We start from the raw sequence: 23,056 nt of genomic DNA on the forward strand, positions 1-23,056 counted from the left end.
TTGCAATATTTATTAGAAATTCGACAAGCCCAATACTACTGAAGGAGTTGCTCCGAGATCTTTACAAAATTATTCAACCAGAACAAACCATTGGCCTTAAAGTTTCAAAGCCAGTCCAGTATTAGAAATTGACGAATCCAAACAAAAAAAGTATACCACTAATAGTTTCTAAACAAATTCTCGACTACAATAAAAGCAAACACCAATTCCCTAGAATCATTCAAAGGCCCACTGATTTTCACGCCTGACCTCCTCCTCCTCTTCAGGAGTAAAATCATTCCTTATGTTGAAAGTTCTATGTATTTCTTCTGGCGTTTTCCCTTTTATCATGTCGGAAACAGTCCGACATGCAAGATCTAGCAGATTTTTTATGTTTAGGTAATTAGCAGCCTGCAAAAACCCGGAAAGCTTAATAAGTCAAAATTTCTGTAAAATATACAAATGTATCTTTTTTTCAGAAGATATATTATATTGAGGGAATATATACAAAATGGACATGATAGATCTGAAAAGATCGATGGATGATCATCTGAAAAGAGAGACAGACATAGAAGATCTGTTGAAACTGATGGATTTGCAGCATGGATCGCGTGTGAAAAAACTGATAGTCAAAATATATAGCATCTGAGGATGAAGAGAGAGAATCAAAAGGGCTGCGAGCATTACTAAAGAAAGCGACGAAGATATTGCAGAACAATTACATGGAATGAGACTACACAGAGATTTCTAGCATTGAAGGATCTCAGAAATTAAAAAAACAATTAGTTGATGGAACATTGATTTACTGGAGAAGCCATCGGTAACTGTACTCAGAGGTTCCAAACAATTTGGTTGGGTTGGGGTAATTTAGGTAGATTAGACCCCTCAAAACAACAAATAAGAAAAGCGATAGTTTGGTTCAAAGAATACCAAACCATCAAATAAGAGTTTCTGACAGAATACCAGGATAAGGTCGAACAAAGTCGCCTGATCGACTTTTACGAATTCTTCATCCCAAGTCTTGATTTCGTCCTCCGAAATGGCCGATTTCTCATGTGCGCGGTTCTGAGCATCGACATGGTACTTGCAGTATTGGATGACCTTCGAGAGTATCTCACTAGAAACGTTTGGCAGCGGAATAGCATTGGCGGTGCCAGTGTCCTCGATCATGTACTTGATGGTCTGAGATTCAAATGCCACAGCCTCAGTGACATCAAACAATTCGCCATCTGAGCTCTTCAAACTCACCTTGCTTTCGGAGGCCATGGCTCCCCAACTAAATGTTGAAATAATAATTTCAACTGAAGTTTTATTTGCGATGCGAGGCCATGGCCCGTTTATGTATAAGCTCAATGTCTAAAATTGTCAATGCACGGGCCCGAAGACACCAAGAGTAATAAAGACACTCAATGACATATAGCTACACACTCAATGCCATTGGATTCCAGCTTGCAGATAATGCCGAGATCCCCTAATGCGGTCGATTCTCTTCAATAGCCATTGTAATACCAACGAAGTTGATAACAATTCAACATTGTCCCGAGCAGTGAATCAGAATTCTCATTATTTGTTTGCACCATATTTATGAAATTTGGTGCCCTCTAAGAAGAATGGATGACTCAAAGCTTCTGAAGCTTTCAAACGTTCCGAAGGCTCAAACTTGAGAAGTCCTTGCAGCAAGTCTATAAGTAGTACAGATGAATGGTCCACAATCAGGCTGTTGTGATGAGGGTAACAATGTTTGAATGCCCAAAAAATCAAATGCCAACGAGAATTTTGTAATAAACTTCCAACTTCAATACTGTATAATGAACCACCGAGACCCTAGAGTCAAACTGTTCTAGCGAACCATCACAATGTAGAAAATCGACATCGCATTATGCCAAGTCTTCCAACTCCCAAACATGCACTCAGACTCATGGTTATATCCATACTGTTCCAGTGAATTCATAAAAGAACATAACCAGGAGAGATAGTTCAAATCATGGTTAGCTACCAAAAGGTTTCATTCAAGTCATGAGTTTGAAACAAGTTTCTCGGTATTGGGTCCAGAATCCATGGGCGTTGGTGGTGCAAGCCCTTGAACGGGCCAACGAGAGCCAACTTCAATGATTATATGCCAATTATGGGAAGAGAAATCCTTCTTGTGATGCAGACGTTAAGGCTGTATATAGGGATCTTGGAATTCAGGATGTTTTTCTGGAATATGAGCGTACTAGTTATAAGGAGCTCATTTCTTCCATCAAGGCTCAAGAGAATGAATCTTTGCAGCTTGTGCTGAAGTCTTTACAAGCGACATAAGTAACATCTGAAATGTCAGTTGTTGGACTGCTTCCAGCAGCTCTTCAGGGTATTGATATCAGGGAAATGCTTACCGGTGCATCTATTATGGATGAAGCGACAAGGATTCCTGTGGTTAAAACCAATCCTGCAGCCTTGTTGGCACTATGCTGGTATTGGGCCTCTGATGGTAAAGGTTTCAAGGATATGGTTGTTCTTCCTTATAAAGATAGCCTGCTTTTATTTAGCCGCTATCTGCAACAGCTTGTCATGGAATCTCTTGGAAAAGAGTTTGATTTAGATGGGAACCGGGTCAACCAAGGCCTAACTGTATATGGGAACAAAGGAAGCACAGATCAACATGCCTATATTCAACAACTGAGAGAAGGAGTTCACAACTTCTTTGTAACCTTTATTGAGGTGCTCCGCGACAGACCACCAGGCCATGACTGGGAACTTGAACCTGGTGTTACTTGTGGGGACTACCTTTTTGGTATGCTGCAGGGGACAAGGTCTGCACTTTACTCAAACAATCGAGAGTCTCTGACAGTGACAGTGCAGGAAGTAACTCCTCGATCAGTGGGTGCCATGATTGCGCTGTATGAGCGTGCAGTAGGGCTCTATGCTAGCTTAATCAATGTCAATGCTTATCATCAACCTCAAAACCGCGAGAAAAACTCGAGGCAAAAATATTCCTCTACACAATCCCGCAGGCTCGAACCTCAAACAGTACAATTTTCACCATTTTTCTTGGCCCTTTGATAGAAAAGATCCCTCAAATTACACAGGCAAGAGCAGCAGCCGCAGACCTTAACTTGCTAGATTATGAGATTCCTTTTGCTGAGCACACCGACGGTTCCAACCGGAGACTAGAAATCCGCAACAATACTCAACAGAAATTTTTTGTTTTCATGGCAACGGGTGGCGCAACAATTCTCAGCAGAATGGATTAAATTTTTGTTTTCATGGCAACGGGTGGCAGACATAAAACACTGAAACAATTCTCAGCATTGTATACATTATGAATTCAATATAAGCGGCGTTGTATACATTGTATATCCAATAACTGAACCGACAGTGTCCAAGGCATATACAAACAGCGTGTAAACAATGCATATACAAACCCGTTACCAGTTTTAATGCACTGCACATTCAGAACGATGATACCAGCCGCGTCCTCCACAATTCTTTGTCAGGCAGTGTTCAACAATCCAGCTGCGTATGGAGTCTCTCAGAACGGTGAGAGCGTTAGGTGAGAGAACGTTAGGTGAGAGAGCGTTAGGGCAGCACAGGCGTGGCAGAGACGCAGGACAGAGGCGTTCAAACACATTCAGTAACGCAGGTGAGAATAATCAGGTGAGTTGTCAGGCAGTAGAGGCGCAGGTGTAATGACGCTCTTTTTTTTTAAACGTTTATGACAGTCAGAGAGCGATTTTTGTATTCAGAAGAACAGGCAGGCAGAATTAATGGAGCATTACAGGTAATGAAGACTGGTCAGCACTATTCAAGGCAGCTCAGGCCGGTTGCTCAGGGAATAACAACATCTCATTTTTTTAACTAAAGGATAAACCCTGAGAAAGAAAACTACACAGGCCACACATCATGGCTCTGATACCATGTTAAACTCACATGGACAACAAAGACAATATGAAAGATAAAACATGCAATACAATTTTATTAACAAGAGATTTACGTTTATAGTACATTATGTGATTCTTGGGTTTCAGGTCCCAAGGTCTCTTGGACTGCTTTCGTCTATTCGGCTTCCACACTAACCCATTTAGGATTAGGTGTCCAACACATCTGAGAATGAGATGTCACCACCTTGTGAAAATGTTAATTCATCTCCCAAGTGCATGGAAATTTTGAATAATTGTGGAATAAGTACCCTAGTACATTTTGTAATGCATTTGACGATTGTGTGGATATATGTGAGATACATATGATTATGGTTAAAAGAATGAATCAAATTTTTGGCATCAAGCATAATGACTCTCCTTCAGATGAGAGAACTTCTATGTGAGAAAACAAGAGGAAGTTCTTATGTACTCATTGCAAGATGCATGGACATAACATTGAACGATGTTTGAAGTTACATTCAAAGATTCTTTCAAATAAAGGTAAAGAGATTGTGCTACATAACGCAAGGGAAATAAGAGGTGGTAAAGAAGACATAACAATCCTAAGCGACCTTCAAGACAATGATGATGAAAGAAGAGAACCCATAAGCCTAAGAGAGGCAAAGTTTGGGTATAATTTATTGTAAATTTGTTTTGTAAATTTTGTAATTACTTGTTGTCATTACCTATTTAGATGATTTTGTAAAGCGAACAATCATTAACTATGTTCAACAAGTAGAAGTTTTTCATTGATGTATGTATTTTCTTGTTATAGTCCACATGTTATAGGACTTTTATGAATGTACAAGATTTCCGTTCAAGGATGTCTACGTGTTTGTCATATGTTCACTCATACAAGTATTCGATTTCAAACTTGTGTGTATAGAATCTTTGTTTTCAAGATTGTATAAGATGACTATGTTTTGTAGGCAAGGTCAATCATATCATGCAACATTTTGCAGCACTGTACTTTTTATGTACAAGCTCACCTTGAAGACATTAAAGAAAGTTTATTTTTCTTTTTATTTCCAAGATGGAGTTAAGTTTTTCTTCAAAAGTTTAAATTCAATATGAACTATTTTTGAGCCATGTAAAGATCAAAGCAAAGAGAGTGTTCATATTCCACTCATCATTCTTTTGTTCTTGCAACAACAATAAGGATCTTCACTAATTTTTTTCCAAGACAACAGGTCTTCATGAAGAAGATAGGTGAAGTGCCTTGATTGGGGCTTGAAGGACACCAATTGAAAATTTTCCATTTTAGATTGAGTTTTTAGGTGTTTTTGAGTTCTAGCCTCTTTGTATTAACTAGGAAAGTAAACTTTTGGAGTCCAAAAGTTCCTAGTTGGGAGGTGTGATAGTTATTCATCTGGAAAACGATAGTTATTCGGACACGAATAACTATATTCTCCGTTCCCTGAGAACGAGTATTTCATAATTAAGGTTAAGACTGAATATCCGGAATAAATGGCAGATCAATCACACCTTGGTGATTGGCATTTCAACATCTTTTTCCTTTTCTTCTTGTTTAAAATGTACTGCGTTTCTAATCATTTTTTGTTCTCTGCATTTTGATAAAGGTTTTCTAATATTTTCTTTCCATTGTTGTGATTTTTATATTGATTGGCGAATGTTTTCTAAAAATGATATTGCAATTACAGAAAAAAGGCAAGCAGATTATAATTTATTTAAAAATAGGTTTTCTAATATTTTCTTTCCATTGTGATTTTTATATTGATTGGTTCTAAAAATGATATGGCAATTACAGAAAAAAGGCAAGCAGATTATAATTTATTTAAAAATATTAAACTTCATAGTTGAGTTTTTTTTAAATCCGAGAAGCGGTCAAGTTTGGAGTGGTAAATTCGTTACTAAGGTACCCAGTTAGATCTACTCTTGAAAGCCTTTAGCTGTTGGAATATTGAGAAATTTTAGAAAATAGAAGAACTGTATCCTCAGTAATTATATTATTACATATACAAAGCACTGGTTGAAACTTTTAATTACTACATATACAAAGCACTGGTTGAAACTTTATACTGGTAGACGGTGGAAGTTATTTCCACCAAACTCAACAAACGCTATAGTTTGGCCTTACGCGCAAGACAGAGGTCGATTGAAATACCTGTTTCGCCGCTGTCCAGGGGGATCACCTTCTATAACCTCTGTTCGCGGGAGCTCCACAGTGAATTTGTTCAATAGTTGGATTTTGAATTGCCCAGATTTGAGCAGATAATGTATGATGATGGTTGTTAAGGCGTTTATGAGCCTCCACGGAGGGTTGGTAAATGTCATTAATACACCAAAGTGGAGGCGGGCAGCTTGGCTGGCACGAACAGGGCAGACGGCAGAGTCGCAGGAGCTGGGTGACCCGTATTCGCCGGAGGTTGGAGATGGGATGCATGTAACATGCGGCATGATCCGAGATGCGATGACGTCAACCGGGGCTGTCACGAAGGTGTAAGGACATAGCATTTATAATGGTATAGGGTAAGAAATAGGAACTGCCGGATCTGACACCCTTCCTCGAGGCCTCCACCAAACTTACCAATCACAATGTCTTCAAAAAGCCTTCATCCAACCACTCAGGAGAGGGGATGGCAGGATAAACCGTTGAACATCAACCAAGCAACACCTCGGCAGCAGGCCTGGAATTTCAAATTCTTTTTGTCTGTGAAATTAAAATTTGATGACATTTTTGTATTTTTTTTACCCTTGGTTTTAGGTTTTAACTAAATATGTGAGTCACTGAAAACTCTATTTTAATAATTTTTGTAAATTTATTCCACAGTACACAATAAGTCATCAAATGGAGGCTGATAATCACTGTTGTTTATAATGATTCTTGTTAGATTGAAATTGCAAATGTGTAATCTATCAGATTTATAACTCAAATTTATAGTAAAGCTATTTAAACAATAAAATCTTTGAAAAAAACTTACAATCCATAGACAATAAATAAATTATCTAGTGAAATTATAAATAAAATAAATCTTAGACCTATACCTGCAACCAAACCTGAGATCTGCATAGTGACCATGGCAGGAGAAAGGGGTAATGAATCTCAACTTCCTTAAGAAACCTCTTCCCCATTATAGTTTAAAAAATCAAATCTTCGGGCCCATGCCCTGCAACCGACCTAATAAACAAAAGAAATCACGCGGTAGGTGTTTGATCTCCGTGTTCTGTGTGACAGGACAAGATTCTAACATTGATACTTGAATATATCTCTATATCGCAGACCGTCTCTCATTCCAAGAATCCTCTAATAGGGTTTAACTGTATGCCTTATCTTAATGTGGCATAATCATGGTTTTGGAAAATTCTAATTGCTTGTGATTTCCACATCTCCTGGATGAATGCAGGGAACCGAGGTCAGTTGCTTCCTTGCACCGAATAACGCATTTTAGTTTAATTTCATTATAAATTCTGGAATATTTCAAAAAACATTAATGCATATAAGTTAATTCAATAGTTTTTTTTTCAAATAACATTCTTATACACAAAAAAATCTATATAAATTTATATATCAGTTTCAACGCATATTTATGACTATTAAATCACATTATATTTATTGGAATGGGTGGTTTAATTAATAGATAAAATGGTTTTTTTTCTAAATATTTTTTTAATTTTGTTCAAATTTTAAAGATATTTTTTAAAATTATAAGTGGCATTTTTTAAATATTTTTTTAATTTGTCTATAATTTGGAAGAGATTTTTAAAAATTGAGTGAATCCGTTGAAACTTACCACAAAGTCCTAACTGAGTAATTCAATTTCGACTAAAATTTCATAAGCTTAGAAAAAGTTTCACCTCAAAGTCCTAATCTTACCACAAAGTCCTAACTGAGTAATTCAATTTCCACTAAAATTTCATACGCTTAGAAAAAGTTTCACCTGAAAGTCTTAATTGATTAATTCAATTTGGACTAAAGTTTCAGTACGCTGAATTTTTCTTTTCATGGTGGGAGTCGGGACTCTGTTGGAATGTTCAGCGTTATTTTCAAAAGCAATCAAAATTTTATAGTTTTAATATTAAAAGTTATTTTTATTTTGAAATATTTTTAAAATGTGATATAAAGCAGCCCAATCAAACAATTGATAAAATTCCAAAAATAATTAAGATCAAATCAAATTCAAATTCTAAAAATATTCCGAAATCAAATCAAAACAAAACAAGAGTTAAAACTTTAATTAAGTTTATTGAAACTTCCCAAATGATGTTTAAAACCTAACTTATTAAGAATTAGAGGAAACCCATCTGATTCAAAATAAGAAGTTTGAATGATCCTTTCACCAAAATGCCGTAGGCCTGTTTAACACACCAATATAGTGCACGAAAAATCAATTTCACAGCGCAGTACTCACTGTTGGAACTTGGAGCGCTTTCAAGAAGAACTGAACAAAACAATTTGACAGCGTACTACTCATGGGTCCGTGGGGAAACTGAACAGTGCTCTCTGGTTAAAAAATGACGATATTACCGATACTCCCGGTGGTGACGTGGTCCCATACTCCTATTACGGATATTATAAATTTTTACGTTTTCTTTATGAAACTAGACGTCAAAATGACGGGTTGGAAAAATATAATGCACGTCTAACTTGACGTGGAAGATTTTTTCCCTGCGGTCAAATACGTTCTTAAATAAAAAATACGTCCTGTGGGACGTCAAATTCCAGACCTGGTTGGGAGAAGAGTGAGGAAGAGAACATTGATAAGATAATGCAATATTACAGTCCATTCAACCATACACTGTCCATTCAAACACATCATTTAATATATGTATGTGGTTCAGATTAGGGCATAAAACCTAAAAATTCTTCCATTTGAAAACATATATGAAGAGAATAATGTTGCTCCATTGTGTGCATCTCCACCATTTGCTATACTTAATGTACAATAAATGTTTCCTAATAATATTAATTCTGAGGTATGATAGGAGATAATGTCAAGAAAAACTATTATTGTACATAAAGATAACGCATTGCATGTACAGGCATCATACCAAGAGAGCGTTGCCCAGTAATTAAATGTTAACATTGTACACATTTTGAATGATGTTGGAAATGCAAGATAGTGCGCAATACCAAACAATGCATGACTGTATTGATACCAATTAATGTATGTTACTCCAATGGCGATTTCCCAGGCTGAAAGAACTGCAAGAAATCATTATGTCATAGATAATTAACCAGATTCCTTCCTCTATGTTGTTCATTTTTTCACATGGAGAGAAAAATCCTGGATATTCAAGGTGGTAGGAAAAACAATATAACTAGGGTATACAACCCTAATTATAATATAAAACATTATATATTCAAACATAAATTATCATAGGAACTCAAAATATAGATAATGCTTATATTATCACTGATCATCTCCCAGAATAACATATTTAGGTTGGTGTTGTTAGTACTGTTAATATTCATTATTTTGCCTTCATGTCTGGTGCCACTTCTGGGTCGACTGTTTTTCCAGTCAAATTTTGAATAGTCATAACTATATTCCTGACCACATAGTTGTTACTCTTCTTTTTGTTACTTTTTCTATCAACATTCTTGTTGAAAAATGGCAACAAGAAATTCCAGTGAATTAAAATAGAATTCTTATAGCAATTTGAAAATTAAGTTTAATTAGCTTAATTAATTTAGGAAATTCAAATTGGAAGTCTTTGAGAAGACATGTACATGTTCTCCCTAACTTATAGAGTTAAGGATGAGTTATGAATGAATTGTAATTAGTTAACTCAATTTATTGAGTTAAGTCCAGTTAAATTAGTTCTAATCATTGTTAAATTAGTTCCAATCATTTTCAGGAACTAATAGTGAGTAAACATTCAGTTGAAACATTAGTGACCTAATTAGTGCTACTCTAGTTAAATGAAGATTCCACTATCAAAAACCCATGCATGTTGATTCTGAGAAAGACCCAGTTGATACTAGAGTGTGGGGACAGTGTACTATTTGTTTTAGATTTTTCTGAGTTGCGTTGTCACTGCATGCAATTAGGAACTGATCCTTGACAGATTACACTATTTTGAGAGGCTTTATTTCCCTTTAAATACAAGCTATCCTTCATAGGAATTACACATTGGAATATAGACTTGGAGAGCTTGTGATTGGCTAAGCTTTGGCCTTGAGCTTCTTATGAGTTGGAGATTGAATTCGCTGAATGATGGGATTATTCTAGAGAGAACAAGCATTGTAACTTCATCTTGATTTTCTAGATTAATACAAAACAAATAGTGGGGTTTTGAGTTGTGGCTTTCCCCGGATATTTATTGTGTTACGTGCCTTTGATTCTCTTACTCTATTGATTATTGTTTGTTTGATGTTTATGGGCTTCCGCTGTAAATAGTAGAAGTAGATTCTTGTTTCTTGTTTTAGTAGATTACATGAGCTTGTGAATCTATGGGTTTTTCTACATGGTATCAGAGCAAGATTGTTTTTTGGGCTGAGATTTTGTAGAGACGTTCTGAGAATTTTTGTCCAAAATTTTCATAAACAAATTGCAGATTTGGATTCTTTGGGTAAATATACCCAAATTCAAAAAAAAATCAACCGAATTAGAGTTCGGATGAGGGAGATATCGTTGATTTAAAATCATCTCTCTAGAGGAGATTTCGAAGTTTTGAGTTTCTAGTTTACAGGTGAAAGTCGAATTTGCATACATACTTCAAGATGGGAAGATGGCATTCCATGGATTGAGGATTGAGTATGCCTTGGAAGGCAACTATAATTTTATAGCCTGGAGGGATAGGATGGAGGTTGTGCTAGAAGATAATGGCTTGAAGGAATTCATTGATTAAGAAGTCCCCAAGCCAGCGGGTACGGATACACAGAACTTGGCCGAATTGAATAAATGTGTGGCGAAGGCAAGGCATACAATCCTTGAGGGAGTTCAAGATCACATTGTCTCGAGTCTCCATGGAAAGGAAACTCCACATGCTATGTGGAAAACATTGAAAGACTTGTATCAGAAATAACAGTGATCAAAGGAAGTTGGCACTAAAGGATAAACTTTGTCAAATATAGATGGAGAAAGGTGAGACAATTCCAAAGTACTTGACCAAGTTCACTCAATGTCGAGATGAACTTGGAAGTGTTGGAATCACAGTTGCTGAGGAGGATATGGTGAGCCTTGCTCTTCTTGGACCCCCAAAGAGTTGGCATAATTATCAGGACTTTGTCAATGGTTGGGAAAAGTTGCCAGATTGGGAACGACTATGGTCGGATTTGATGCAGAATGAGATCAGGAGGAACACCAAGGATGACTCTTCATCAAAGACTGATGATGAAGATAATTGTGCCTTAGCGATGAAGGTAAAATTTCTTATTCCAAATCATATTCTTATCATGGAGGTAAGAAGAAGGACATGACGAAAGTTAAATGCTTTCATTGTCACAAGATGGGTCACTTTGCTACAAATTGTCCATTGAAGAAGTCCAAGGAGAAGTCCTCAAGAGGAGCAACGGGTGAGGCTTTGGCCTCCCAATTCAAATTGGACTTTTCCCTCATTGCATGCATGGTGTCTTCAATGATGGGAAGTGTCTGGTACTTAGACAGTGGAGCTTATTTCCACATGACTAGCGACAAAGAGTTATTTAGTGAACTGGAGGAGAAAGATCTCAAGATGCATATCGAGATGGGTGATGACGGTAAGTATAGTGTTACTAGTGTGGGAACTATTATTTTTCAGAGGGACCATGCAGCTCCACTCACCTTGAAGAATGTTATGCATGTACCCAAACTGATGAAGAACTTGGTATCTGTCGCCATGCTTGAGGATAGAGGCTATGATGTGATATTTTTGAAAGGAAAGGCATTCCTTCGACACATAGCCATGGGTCAAGTAAAGAAGATAGGGATTTGAGTTCATACTCTCTATAAGATAGAGGTAGAAGATTGTGCCGCTTTGAGTTCAAAAGCGGAAAAGATGTTGAGCTGAGACATCGGCGAATTGTGCCATAGGCGATTGGGCCACTTGCATCATGGGGCTTTGAAGATATTGCAGCAAATCTCTACTGGTCTTCCTAAAGGTACGCTTGAGCAAGTTGATACATGCAAGGGTTGTACTTTGGGAAAATACACCAACTATTCCTTTGGAGATAGAGATAGTCGAGCATAGTCTATTCTGGAGAGAGTCCATTCAAATGTGTGTGGACCATTCTCGACAGTATCCAAAGCCAAACACATGTATTATGTTATATTTGTAGATGAATACTCTCGTATATGATGGATATTTTTCATGCAGAGAAAGGATCATACATTCACAAATTTTTGTGAATTCAAAGCGTTGGTCGAGAAAGAGTCAGTCAAGAAGGTTAAAGCTCTACGGAGTGATAACGGTGGAGAATATGTCCCCAATGAGTTTAAGAACTTTTGTGCAACGAAAGGGATTAAATGAGAGTTGACGGCACCTCATAACCCTCAACATAATGGGGTTGTCAAGAGAAAGAACAGGAGCATAGTAGGGGCAAAAAAAGTGATGTTGCATGATCAGGGCCTACCACTACACTTGTGGGTTGAGGCATGCAACACAGCGATTTATGTTCATAACTGTAGCCCACATCAGATACTTGAGAGTAAAACACCAGAGGAAGCTTATTCCGGTAAGAGGCCAGATGTTGGTCACTTCAGAATTTTTGGGTCATCGGTTTATTGCCATGTGACCAAAGATGCACGGAAGAAGCTTGAGCCAACAATAGAGTTGGGGATATTTGTGGAGCACACTGATACTCCCCACAACAATCGGGTGTACATGCAAACCGGTCAGATGATATTGGTTCGTAGGGATGTCAAATTTGATGAGGAGAAGGCCATGCAAGTATCCCTTGAGAGGGAGCTTGAGCTACATGCAGAGGAGGAACTTTTAGTTCCTAAGGTTGAGGAGCCTCAGATTGATGTGGAGCAGCCACATGCAGAGGTTCTGGGAGTGGAGACATCCACTCAGGTAAAGTCTTCCAAAGAGGGAAGAAAGCACACTAGAGAGGTTGGCAGATTGTTTGATGATGCACGGGAGAATGTGGGAGCACCTTCTTCTCAGTGCAAATAGTGGGGGTCACCAGAGAGGTATATTGGATACATGGCACTTATGGGTGCATTTTTTGTGACATGGCCATCTTCTTTTCAGGAAGCAGTGCAGTAGCCAGTTTGGGTTGATGCGATGGTGGAGGAGTATGACTCCATAGTTCAAAATAATGTTTGGGGTGTGGTCCCGAGATCGGAGGACAAGTCAGTTGTGAGCTCTCGTTGGCTTTACAAGGTAAAGAATGCTGCAGATGGTAGTGTTGAGAAGCATAAGGCCAGATTTGTGTTTTCATGGGTAGAGGGGATTGACTATGATGAGACTTTTTCTCCTGTTGCAAGGTACTCGTTAATCAGATCTATTTTGTCACTATCAACATAGATGGGCTGGAAGATCCATCAGATGGATTTGAAGATTGACTTCCTCAATGGCGTGATTGAGGAAGAGGTGTACATAGAGTAGCCCGAAGGTTTTGAAACCTTGGACTATGAGTCACATGTGTGCCGACTCAAGAGAGCATTGTATGGGCTAAAGCAAGTACCCCATACTTGGTACACCAGGATAGATAACTACTTCACTGGGTTGGGCTTCACAAAGAGTGAAGTGGATGTGAAACTGTATCACATAGTGGTGGAAGGTAAGTTGTTGATCATTGTACTTTATGTAGATGATCTCATACTGACAGGTGATGAGAAGCTCATCAAATCTTGCAAGGAGGATCTTGCAAGAGAGTTTGAGATGAAGGACATGGGGCTCATGCATTACTTTCTTGGCATGGAGGTATGGTAGGGAGATGGGGAGTTGTTTGTTTCTCAAGGCAAGTATGCGAATGAGATACTCAGGAGATTCTGCATGGAGATCAGTAAACCCATGGAGACTCCTCTAGCTGGTAACTGGAGGAAGGAGGATGCTACTTTAGGAGAAGTAGTGGAAGCTACTGTTTACAGGCAGCTTGTGGGTTCACTCATGTATTTGGTGAACACATGGTCAGATATGTGTTATACATTTAACCAGCTTAGTCAAGCGATGATCAGGCCTACCAAGTTGTATTGGAAGGTGACAAAGCATGTATTAAGATACCTCAGAGGCACTACTTAGTTTGGGTTGTGGTACAGACAGACAAAGGGAGTGAATCTTCAAGGCTTCACTGATGCGGATTGGGCGGGGAGTCCATATGACAGAAAGAGCACATTAGGAGGTATCTTTAGTATTGGGTTAGTTGCAGTTTCTTGGTACATCAAGAAACAGAGATCAATTGCACTCAGTTTGGCAAAGGCATAGTACATGGCTGCAAGTCAAGCAACATGTGAGGCTATCTGGATGAGGAAGATCCTGGTTGGTTTGTTTGGTCAGTAGATGGATCCAACAATGATTTATTGTGATAATCAGAGTTGTATCAAACTCTTTGAAAATCCATTTTTTCATGATCGGTCCAAGCATATAGATATCTGGTATCATCATCTCAGAGATTGTGTATTGAGGCGGATCATGTTGTTAGATTACATTCCCACGGAGGAGCAAGATGTTGACATCTTGACAAAGGCATTGCCAAGATGTAAATTTGAGTTTCACAGAGACAGGATCGGGGTAGTGGATAATCCCTTTCTTGTTGAGAGGGAGTGTTGAGAAATGGAAACAAGAAATTCCAGTTTAATTTGTCCTTGAATTAAACTGTGAATTAAAATAGAATTCTTTTCTCATAGCAATTTGAAAATAATTAATTAAGTTTAATTAACTTAATTAATTTAGGAAATTTGAATTGGAAGTCTTTTAGAAGACATGTATATTGTCTCCCTAACTTATAGGAGTTAAGGATGATTTATGAATGAATTGTAATTAGTTAACTCAATTTATTGAGTTAAGTCCAGTTAAATTAGTTCCAATAAGTTTCAAGAACTAATAGTGAGTAAACAGCCAGTTGGGACACTAGTGACCTAATTAGTGCTACTTTAGTTAATTGAAGATTCCACCATCAGAAACTCGTGCATGCTGATTATGAGAAAGATCCAGTTGAGACTAGAGTGCAGGGACGGTGTACTATTTGTTTTAGATTTTTTTGAGTTGCACTGACAGTGCATGCAATCAGGAATTGATCCTTGAGGGATTGCTTTATTTTTAGAGGCTTTATTTCCCTTTAAATACAAGCTATCCTTCATAGGAATTACACATTGGAATAGAGACTTGGAGAGATTGTGAATTGGCTAAGATTTGGCCTTGAGCTTGCTTATGAGTTGGAGATTGAATTTTCTGAGTGCTGGGATTGTTCTAGAGAGAACAAGAATTGTAATTTCATCTTGATTTTCCGGATTAATACAAAACAGATAGTGGGGTTTTGCGTTGTGTCTTTCCCTGGATATTTATTGTGATATGTGCCTTTGATTCTCTTTCTCTATTGACTATTGTTTGCTCGATGTTTATGGACTTCCGCTGTAAAGAGTAGAAGTAGATTCTTGTCTCTTGTTTTAGTAGATTACATGAGCTTGTGAATCTACATGTTTTCTCTACAATTCCTTCCCTACCAACATTCATTTCTTATCATTACAAATAAGAACTATTTTGAGGGCTCAATTTTCTTTGGGCTCCCATTTTCTTTCTTGAATTGTTTGATTATTCTCTTAGTCTTCTCTTCTGATCAATTCACATAGAGTGGATTTGGATCAACTTCTCAATATATATAATGTTGGTGATGCCTAGTTCAATTTCTTTGTTTTTTCCTTTTTATTTTTTCAAATATTTGCACCAAGAATTGTGTCAAAGGCAATCCTCCTTTTGTTTTCAAGCTTCTCTTGTTGAGATTGTTGCAGATATATTTCATAGACTAGGCTCTCATAACTTGGTGCTTTTCATAACCTAAAAATGCACTTAGATTTTTCATTTGTAAAGGTTTTAAACATGATTACTTCATTTTAGTGGCTCAAGTGATATAGTTTGCAACACAATAGTTTTGAATGTTAATCTTATGAGTTGCAATCTTCAACATTTCCATTTGATAGAATTTTCTGCCATAGTATTTGATATTGCAATGCCTCATTGTGGCCCCATTTTCTATAATATGTATGTTCTCTTCTATAAATATGGAGAATGACGTCTGCTATGATGCAATCTCTTTTGCAAATGAATTTTGCATTGAAATTGGTTCAAAATTTTTGATCCTAAACTTTTTCTCTGGCCATGCCTCTTTAAATTTGAATGATTTGTTTCAGAACAATGATGGGATCTTGATGAATTGAGTCTACATTCAAATCCTTATGAGAATTTGGATCTTCATCTCATAAACAAAAGTATTATGCTCAACTATGTTGTTGAAGTGTTCCAAAGGAATCCCCCTTTTTCTGAAGCACTTCAAAGGAATACCCCTTTTTTAAACGATAAATGAGGTTTAATTCTTCAAGCATTCACCATTTGCAGACATGAGGTTAGGTCAAAAATATAGTATTCAATTCCTTGTGCTCATAATAAAATGCTGAAGGATTTGGAGGGAGATTAGTGATGTATTAAAATGCAACAATGTAACTTAATCATATGTTGCTTCTGATTGTAGAACCATTTTTATATTTTTCTTCAGTAACATTATTTTGTCTTCGTAAAATATATATGCACGCAATGAATATATATGTATGTAATGATCCTTTGTGCCAGTGTTGTACTTGATTATCTACTAAGCCTTTTCATAAAAAGCTTGCAAATAATATGGTTTAGATGTCGATCTCATGATACTTCATGATGAGGGATACTAGAAACCAAACATAAGAATATATAGGATCTACTCATGGACTCAATGGCGTGATGGCATCACCTTTGCTTTTTCTTTCATGTATATATTTGAAGAGATCTCAATTTTTTTTTCATACACTAAATGTCAGTTGAGCACATGAGTTATCATAATATACTTTGATGCATTTCATATACATATTTAAATTTGTCACAAGCTAAAGAAATTTGAGAGAATTATGATGATGTCAATATAAAATGAGCTAGACTCATCTTCAAATGTTTTGACTAGATATGCAGATGTCTAATATGACTATGTACATTTGAGAATATTTACAAGTTTATATAAAGGATATATACATATGTGCATTTTTTCATAAAATTTGGTATTAAAGAATGCACCTTTGAATGGTGAACCTGATTAATGTTGCTTGTTCATGAAGAAGATGACTTGATCTTGCAATTGTTGAGAAATCAAAGACATCAATAGTTAATTGATTTCTCTTCAATTAGTAAGTTCTTTTGAGTGCTTTTTTTTTCTTCTTCTTTAGATTAGGATATTCTCTTACTTAGATTATTAATGTTCTTCTTCATCAAACAACTACCAATGTATGCACATAAATAGACAAGAGACATAGAATTTAGGCTATGAGCCAAGACCAAAACCTCTCACTCTTTGAGAGGAAAACCCGCACAAATTCTTTTATAGAAATTCCAATTGACAAATACCAACACCAAGACCCTTGACCTAGTTGTCTCTCTAAGGACAAGACCAAGACAAAGACCAAGTCCTCTTCCACCTTCTTATTTATTCTCTCTGGGTTCCTTCTACTTAAGATTTCACACCATATGAGATCATTGTAGTCATGAGATGACATTGAACTGAGATTACTATAAAAATACAAACTTCTCCTTCAATAGTAGCACCAAATCATAGTCACTGATCTTGAAGTAGCAAGGAGAAATTCTTCATGCGGTAACCTTGAGACCTAGTCACATACTTGTGACCTTCTTCCTGAGTGTTGATTTCTCCTTTGCTGTGAGACAGAGATTATACAGAGGTCTTTGTTGTGATAGAACACCGAGATAATGAGGAGACATCACTGTAGTATCATAGAAATTTTGTCTAACTTTCTCTACTTCAATCCACATTGTAATCTTCTGCAATTATACCAATATTATATGCATACTTATCCAAGCTTCTTTCCTGAACTTATCAATGAAACTTCTGAAATTTACACTTCAATTGATTACCCAAATTTCAAAGTGTGATCCGAACTTGTCTTCTGTGAAAATGTGAATATCCTAGCCACTTATATATAAAAATTTGTATAAGCTGACATGTGAAGACCAGAATGATGTGTCTATCTATCCCTCTCAATTAGGGAGGACATATCTATTCCAATAAAGGAATGTACTGATTCCTACAAAAGGAATGTACCTAATCTCCCTCTTGGATTAGGAATTTTCAAGTTTCTTCCAAGAAAGAAACTTGTTTCCACGCTCCCTCTTAATTAGGGGCATACAACAGCTCCTTGGGTGGAGATGATGGGACAACCAGCTTCTTGAAGAACTCCTTCCTTCGATGTCATGAATTTATTATCATTATCTAGGAGTATTTATGTTTGGGACTTCTACATAGGGCACAGACCATCCATCACTTTCATTCATGAGTCAGCCATGTCATCATTCCTTTCATCAGAAAACCATCCATCAGTCTACATTTGGCCTTGCTTCATGTCATGCTTCCCTCTTCATACCATTTTCTTCGAAAGGATATTACATCCTTCTACATGGTCCTTTGGGAAGACATCAATAATTCTTCCTTTGGAAACCCTGCATAAGCCCATCCAGATATTTGTTAAAAAATAAGAAATGAACACTTAAATCAAAATTACCTTTGTGATGGTCTTTCATCATGATATCTTCTAGTTTGCATCAACATCTTGCATACATGTTGACATATCTCCCAAAGATATCCATTTTCAAGGGTCTCCATCTTTTTCAAACTTCAATCAAAGCCTTCTTATCTTTCTGAGAGATTTCCTAGTCAAATCTTCTAGTCCTTGGATGTTGATTTCCTTTTCCATGGTTGCATAGTCCACGATCTCTTCCTTCCTTCCTTCACATATTTCATTCCCAGGAAATTCCAATCAGAGTTCCTACAATTATTTTCAACCACCTCATTTTCATATGAGGACATATTATGTTGATTTCATCTTGTGTGACCCATGACTTCTGGCATCCTTTCATAGGAGGATATTCCTTTCCTTTGATCATGCTTCTCAAGATAGAGATGTGATCCATGTTACCTGCAACCATACAACATGAATTTATTATATTAAATCCAAGCATACATACCTCATTTACCTTTAGGCCATCTAGGCTTCTTTCAAAAACTTCCTTGATTAAAAATAGCTTCAATCCCATGATCTTCTTTATCTCTTATGTCATCATACCATCAACCCATGAATTCCACAAGTTGGAGTTCCTCGTGAAGCACTTGATTTCTCTCTAGATTGATGAACCCTCTAATGAGGATTCCATTAAGAATCTTCAGGATATTATATATCTATATACAACAAATGTTTCCTTTTGACTTGATGTATGATGGGACTTGTCCTGGATGACTTCTTCCCTTCCTTTAGTTTCCAATGAGGTTCCCAAGATCTATAACCTTCATAGTTGACTGCCATAGATTTTGTTCCAATTGTCCTTCACGGTTCCCTTTGGTGATGTCACGAGCTCTTGCTTCTAATGATTTTCCTCTTTCAACTTCATCCACTTCTTTTGTGAGATGGACTTCTTCTCTATCTTCCTTGTTATTTCCCTTTTTGATCTTGGGACAATATTTCCTGTAATGCTCGTAGCATTGAATCTTAGCTATGTTTCTTTCCTTTTGACAAATGTCTGAATACTTTTTTCCCTCAATCTATATTCTTCTATCTTGCATAAATACCACAAGTTGTTGAATGGGATAGCCTTCTTATCCTCATAGACATTTGTTACATTTTTCATCAGTTAGTTCATTTAGAACAATGAAGATTATCTCTCCCAGATCTCACAATTGAGATCTTATGAAGATAACCATTTATCCTTTGATACCTTCAATTTGTGTAGATCAGATCTAAGTGATATGACCTTCATTATCACATCTTCAGAGAATAATTCTACCAGTTTATCATATATCTCTTTGATGTCTCCAATCCTACAATATAGGGATGAGGGGACCTTTGACTGATTTCATAAGAATCCCTTGAGCCCTTTGATCCCTTTCCATGTATTTAGATAATGCTTGACTTTAGGATGGTTTGGAGACTTTTCCATTGAAATGACTTCACTTTCTTCGAGGACTATGTTTATCCTCCTTTTCCATGCAAGGAAGTTTGATGACCCAACCAACTTATAAATCTCCTTGAAAAATGAAGTCATTTTACTATATTAGATTGTATAATGAAAGATACTTACTTGACAAGTGAAGATGAAATATTCAACTTGATCCCTTTGATGGTGGTTGATGAAGATGTGTTAGTGCCCTTTTGGATGATCTTCTTCCAAATGAAATCCCTTCTTCAGTAAAAGGAGATTTCCCCTTTTTATGATGACAACGCCTTTGATCTAGCTCCCTTTGATTATTTTGATTAATGAGGATGTCTTGATGGTTCCTTGAATGATATTCTTTAAGGATAAGGAGGAGACCCTTGCTTCAATGAGGGGATGCTGCCTTGTAACCTTTGGAAGATGATGACAATACCTTTACCCTTATTTGGATAACTAGGCTTCAAGATACTTCAACTTCTTTAGTGGTGAATGAGTGCAGATAAGAAATGATTCTAAGGTTTCAGATATCTTCAAGATGATGTGATAGTTTTGCTTCGTTTGGATGTCTATACTTTGGGATACCTTGATTTGTAGATATCTTCAACTTGATAAGGGTATTTGTGGTATTTTGATGATGATTAGAGGATCCAAAAGTATTGTTGGAGTGTACTTCTTCTTCGGTCTAGGGTTTGATGCTTTTATGTAGATCTTGAATTCACTTTGACATTCTCACTTTGATCCATTTCTTGAAACTCTATCCTTGTGTGTTTCCTTGATTAGATGCCCCTCCTTGACTTTAGCACCTTAGCTTTGATACCATGTTGAGAAATCAAGGGCATCAATAGTTAGGTGATTTCTCTTCAATTAGTAACTACTTGTGAGTTCTTTTTTTTCTTATTCTTTAGATTAGGATCTTCTCTTACTTATATTATTAGTGTTCTTCTTCATCAAACAAATACCAATGTATGAACATAAATAGAAAAGAGACACAAAATGTAGGCTATGAGCCAGGGCCAAAACCTCTCACTCTTTGAGAGGAAACCTCGCACAAATTCTTCTTATAGGGATTCCAATTGAAGAATACCCAAACCAAAACCCTTGACCTAGTTCCCTCTCCAATACCAAGACCAAGTCCTCTTCCACCTTCTTGTTTATTCTCTCTCGGTTCCTTCTACTTAAAATTTCGCACCATATGAGATCATTGTAGTCATGAGATGACATCAAACTGAGATTACTATAAAGATATGAAATTCTCCCTCAATAGTAGCATTGAATCATAGTCACTAATCTTGAAGTAGAACCGAGACCTTCTTCATGCAATAACCCTGAGACCTAGTCACATACTTGTGACCACCTTGCTGAGTGGCATTGATTTCTCCTTTTCTATGAAACAAGAGATTATACTAAGGTCTTTGTTGTGATATAACACCAAGATAGTGAGGAGACATCACTGCAGTATCACAAAAGTTTCATCTAAGTTTATCTGCTCCAATCCACAATGTAATCTTATGCAATTATACCGATATTATGTGCATACTTATCTAAGCTTCTTTCCTAAACTTGCCACTACAACTTCTGAACTTGTCACTGCAATTGATTACCTGAATTTCAGAGTGTGATCCGAACTTGTCTTCTGTGAAAATGTGAAGACCCTAGCCACGTATATATAGTAGTTTGTCCTATATAATAAGTCAAAATGTTCATCCGAATAGGTGTGTCTTCATTTAGGTGAGCCGACATGAAGAGGAGGACTTGTGCTTGTCATTGGAGGGCTTCTAGACAATTTTATAGACTCATATACATTTGTCATATCCCCAAGAAGGGTTCTTCGTACATGACATTGACTCTCTTGACTTTAATGACAAATCATAAAGGCTCTCAATGGGAGCCATATAAAAATAAAATCTCTTTCTCATGAAACACATGAAGCAAGAATTACAATAATTTTATTTTTATTCTTTTCATCATTTACAAAAAATCGCAATTACATGTCATTATGAAGACCAAACCTAGTTACACTTTTCAACAAAAATTTGAGGATGGCCCTCTGTTCTTGCTACTTCTTGACTGCTTCAAATTATAGACACAATCATGTGATTCTTATTCCTCTTCTTTACTCCTTCCTGCTCTTGTAGTCCCCCACCTTAGATAGTGCATTCAATTTCAGATTCTCTATAATGTTTTAGGCTCTTCTTTTGAAGTCAAATTAATGAGAAGAGTTTGTATAATATCCCTAATTTTTTTCTCATATATTCAAATGGTACTCTGGCAAGAGACTGTGTAAATTTATATGTTATTTGTTCTTTTGTGGGTATGCATTCCATCTTCACTGTTTTCTCAAACACTTGTTCTATGAGGAAGTGATACTCTATATGGATATGTGTAGTCATTGAATGAAGAACACGGTCTTTTGAAATGCTTATTGCACTTGTTTTGTCACACTTAATAGATATAGGTTCACTAAAATTTACCTTCATATCTTGTAGAGTATGTTTCATCCACAACACTTGTGTGCAAAAAGCATTAGTTGCTATGTATTCAAATTTTGTTATAGATAGAGAAATTGATGATTGTTTCTTGCTTAACCATGCAACCAAGGACTCTCCTAAGTAGAATGCACTGCCACTTGTACTTTTCTTGTCATCCACACAACTGGCCCAGTCTGCATCTGTGTATGTTGTCAATGTAAAGTTCTTACCTTTTGGGTACCATAGTCCATAGTCCGTAGTCCCTTTCAAGTATTTGAATATCATCTTTGTTGCTAATAGATGACTCAATTTCGGTGCTAATTGATATCTTTCCACTAATCCAACAACCAACATTATATTTGGTCTAGAGGTAGTTAGGTATAGAAGCCTTCCTATCATAGATTTGTAGAGCTTTTGATCAACATTAGGCGATTCATCATCTGCACATAACTTGCATCTAATTTCCATGTGGGTAGAGACAAGTTTACAGTCTTCCATTTGGAGATTTTTCAACATATCTCTTAGGTATTTCTCTTGAGAAATGAATATGTATCCATACTTTTGTAGGATTTGCAGCCCTAGGTAAAATGTAAGTTCTCCAATCATTGACATCTCGAACTCATACTTCATCTCTTTAGCAAACCA

General features: G+C 36.7%; 1 protein-coding gene across 1 annotated transcript; it reads right to left on the reverse strand.

The window, feature by feature from the left end:
• Positions 1-216: 216 nt before the first annotated feature.
• On the reverse strand, positions 217-1,245 carry LOC149172587 (SKP1-like protein 1B). The gene is made up of 2 exons (XM_089427745.1): positions 943-1,245; positions 217-390 (listed from the first exon to the last, which is right to left on the reverse strand). Exons 1-2 carry the CDS (start codon positions 1,243-1,245, stop codon positions 217-219), a joined length of 477 nt encoding a protein of 158 aa, XP_089283871.1.
• Between the last annotated feature and the right edge of the window lie 21,811 nt (positions 1,246-23,056).

Source organism: Pinus tabuliformis, chromosome 4_2 (genome assembly GCF_031772625.1).
Source record: "Pinus tabuliformis cultivar Carrire ecotype Pingquan chromosome 4_2, CPIR1, whole genome shotgun sequence".
In the NCBI taxonomy this organism is placed as follows: Eukaryota; Viridiplantae; Streptophyta; class Pinopsida; order Pinales; family Pinaceae; genus Pinus; species Pinus tabuliformis.

Bases quoted from the DNA above. Each gene is read 5' to 3' on its own strand.
- LOC149172587 (XM_089427745.1), bottom strand. From the start codon at position 1,245: ATGGCCTCCGAAAGCAAGGTGAGTTTGAAGAGCTCAGATGGCGAATTG. The intron at 391-942 runs GTATTCTGTCAG...GGGTTTTTGCAG, and splicing joins CTTTGTTCGACCTTATCCTG to GCTGCTAATTACCTAAACAT.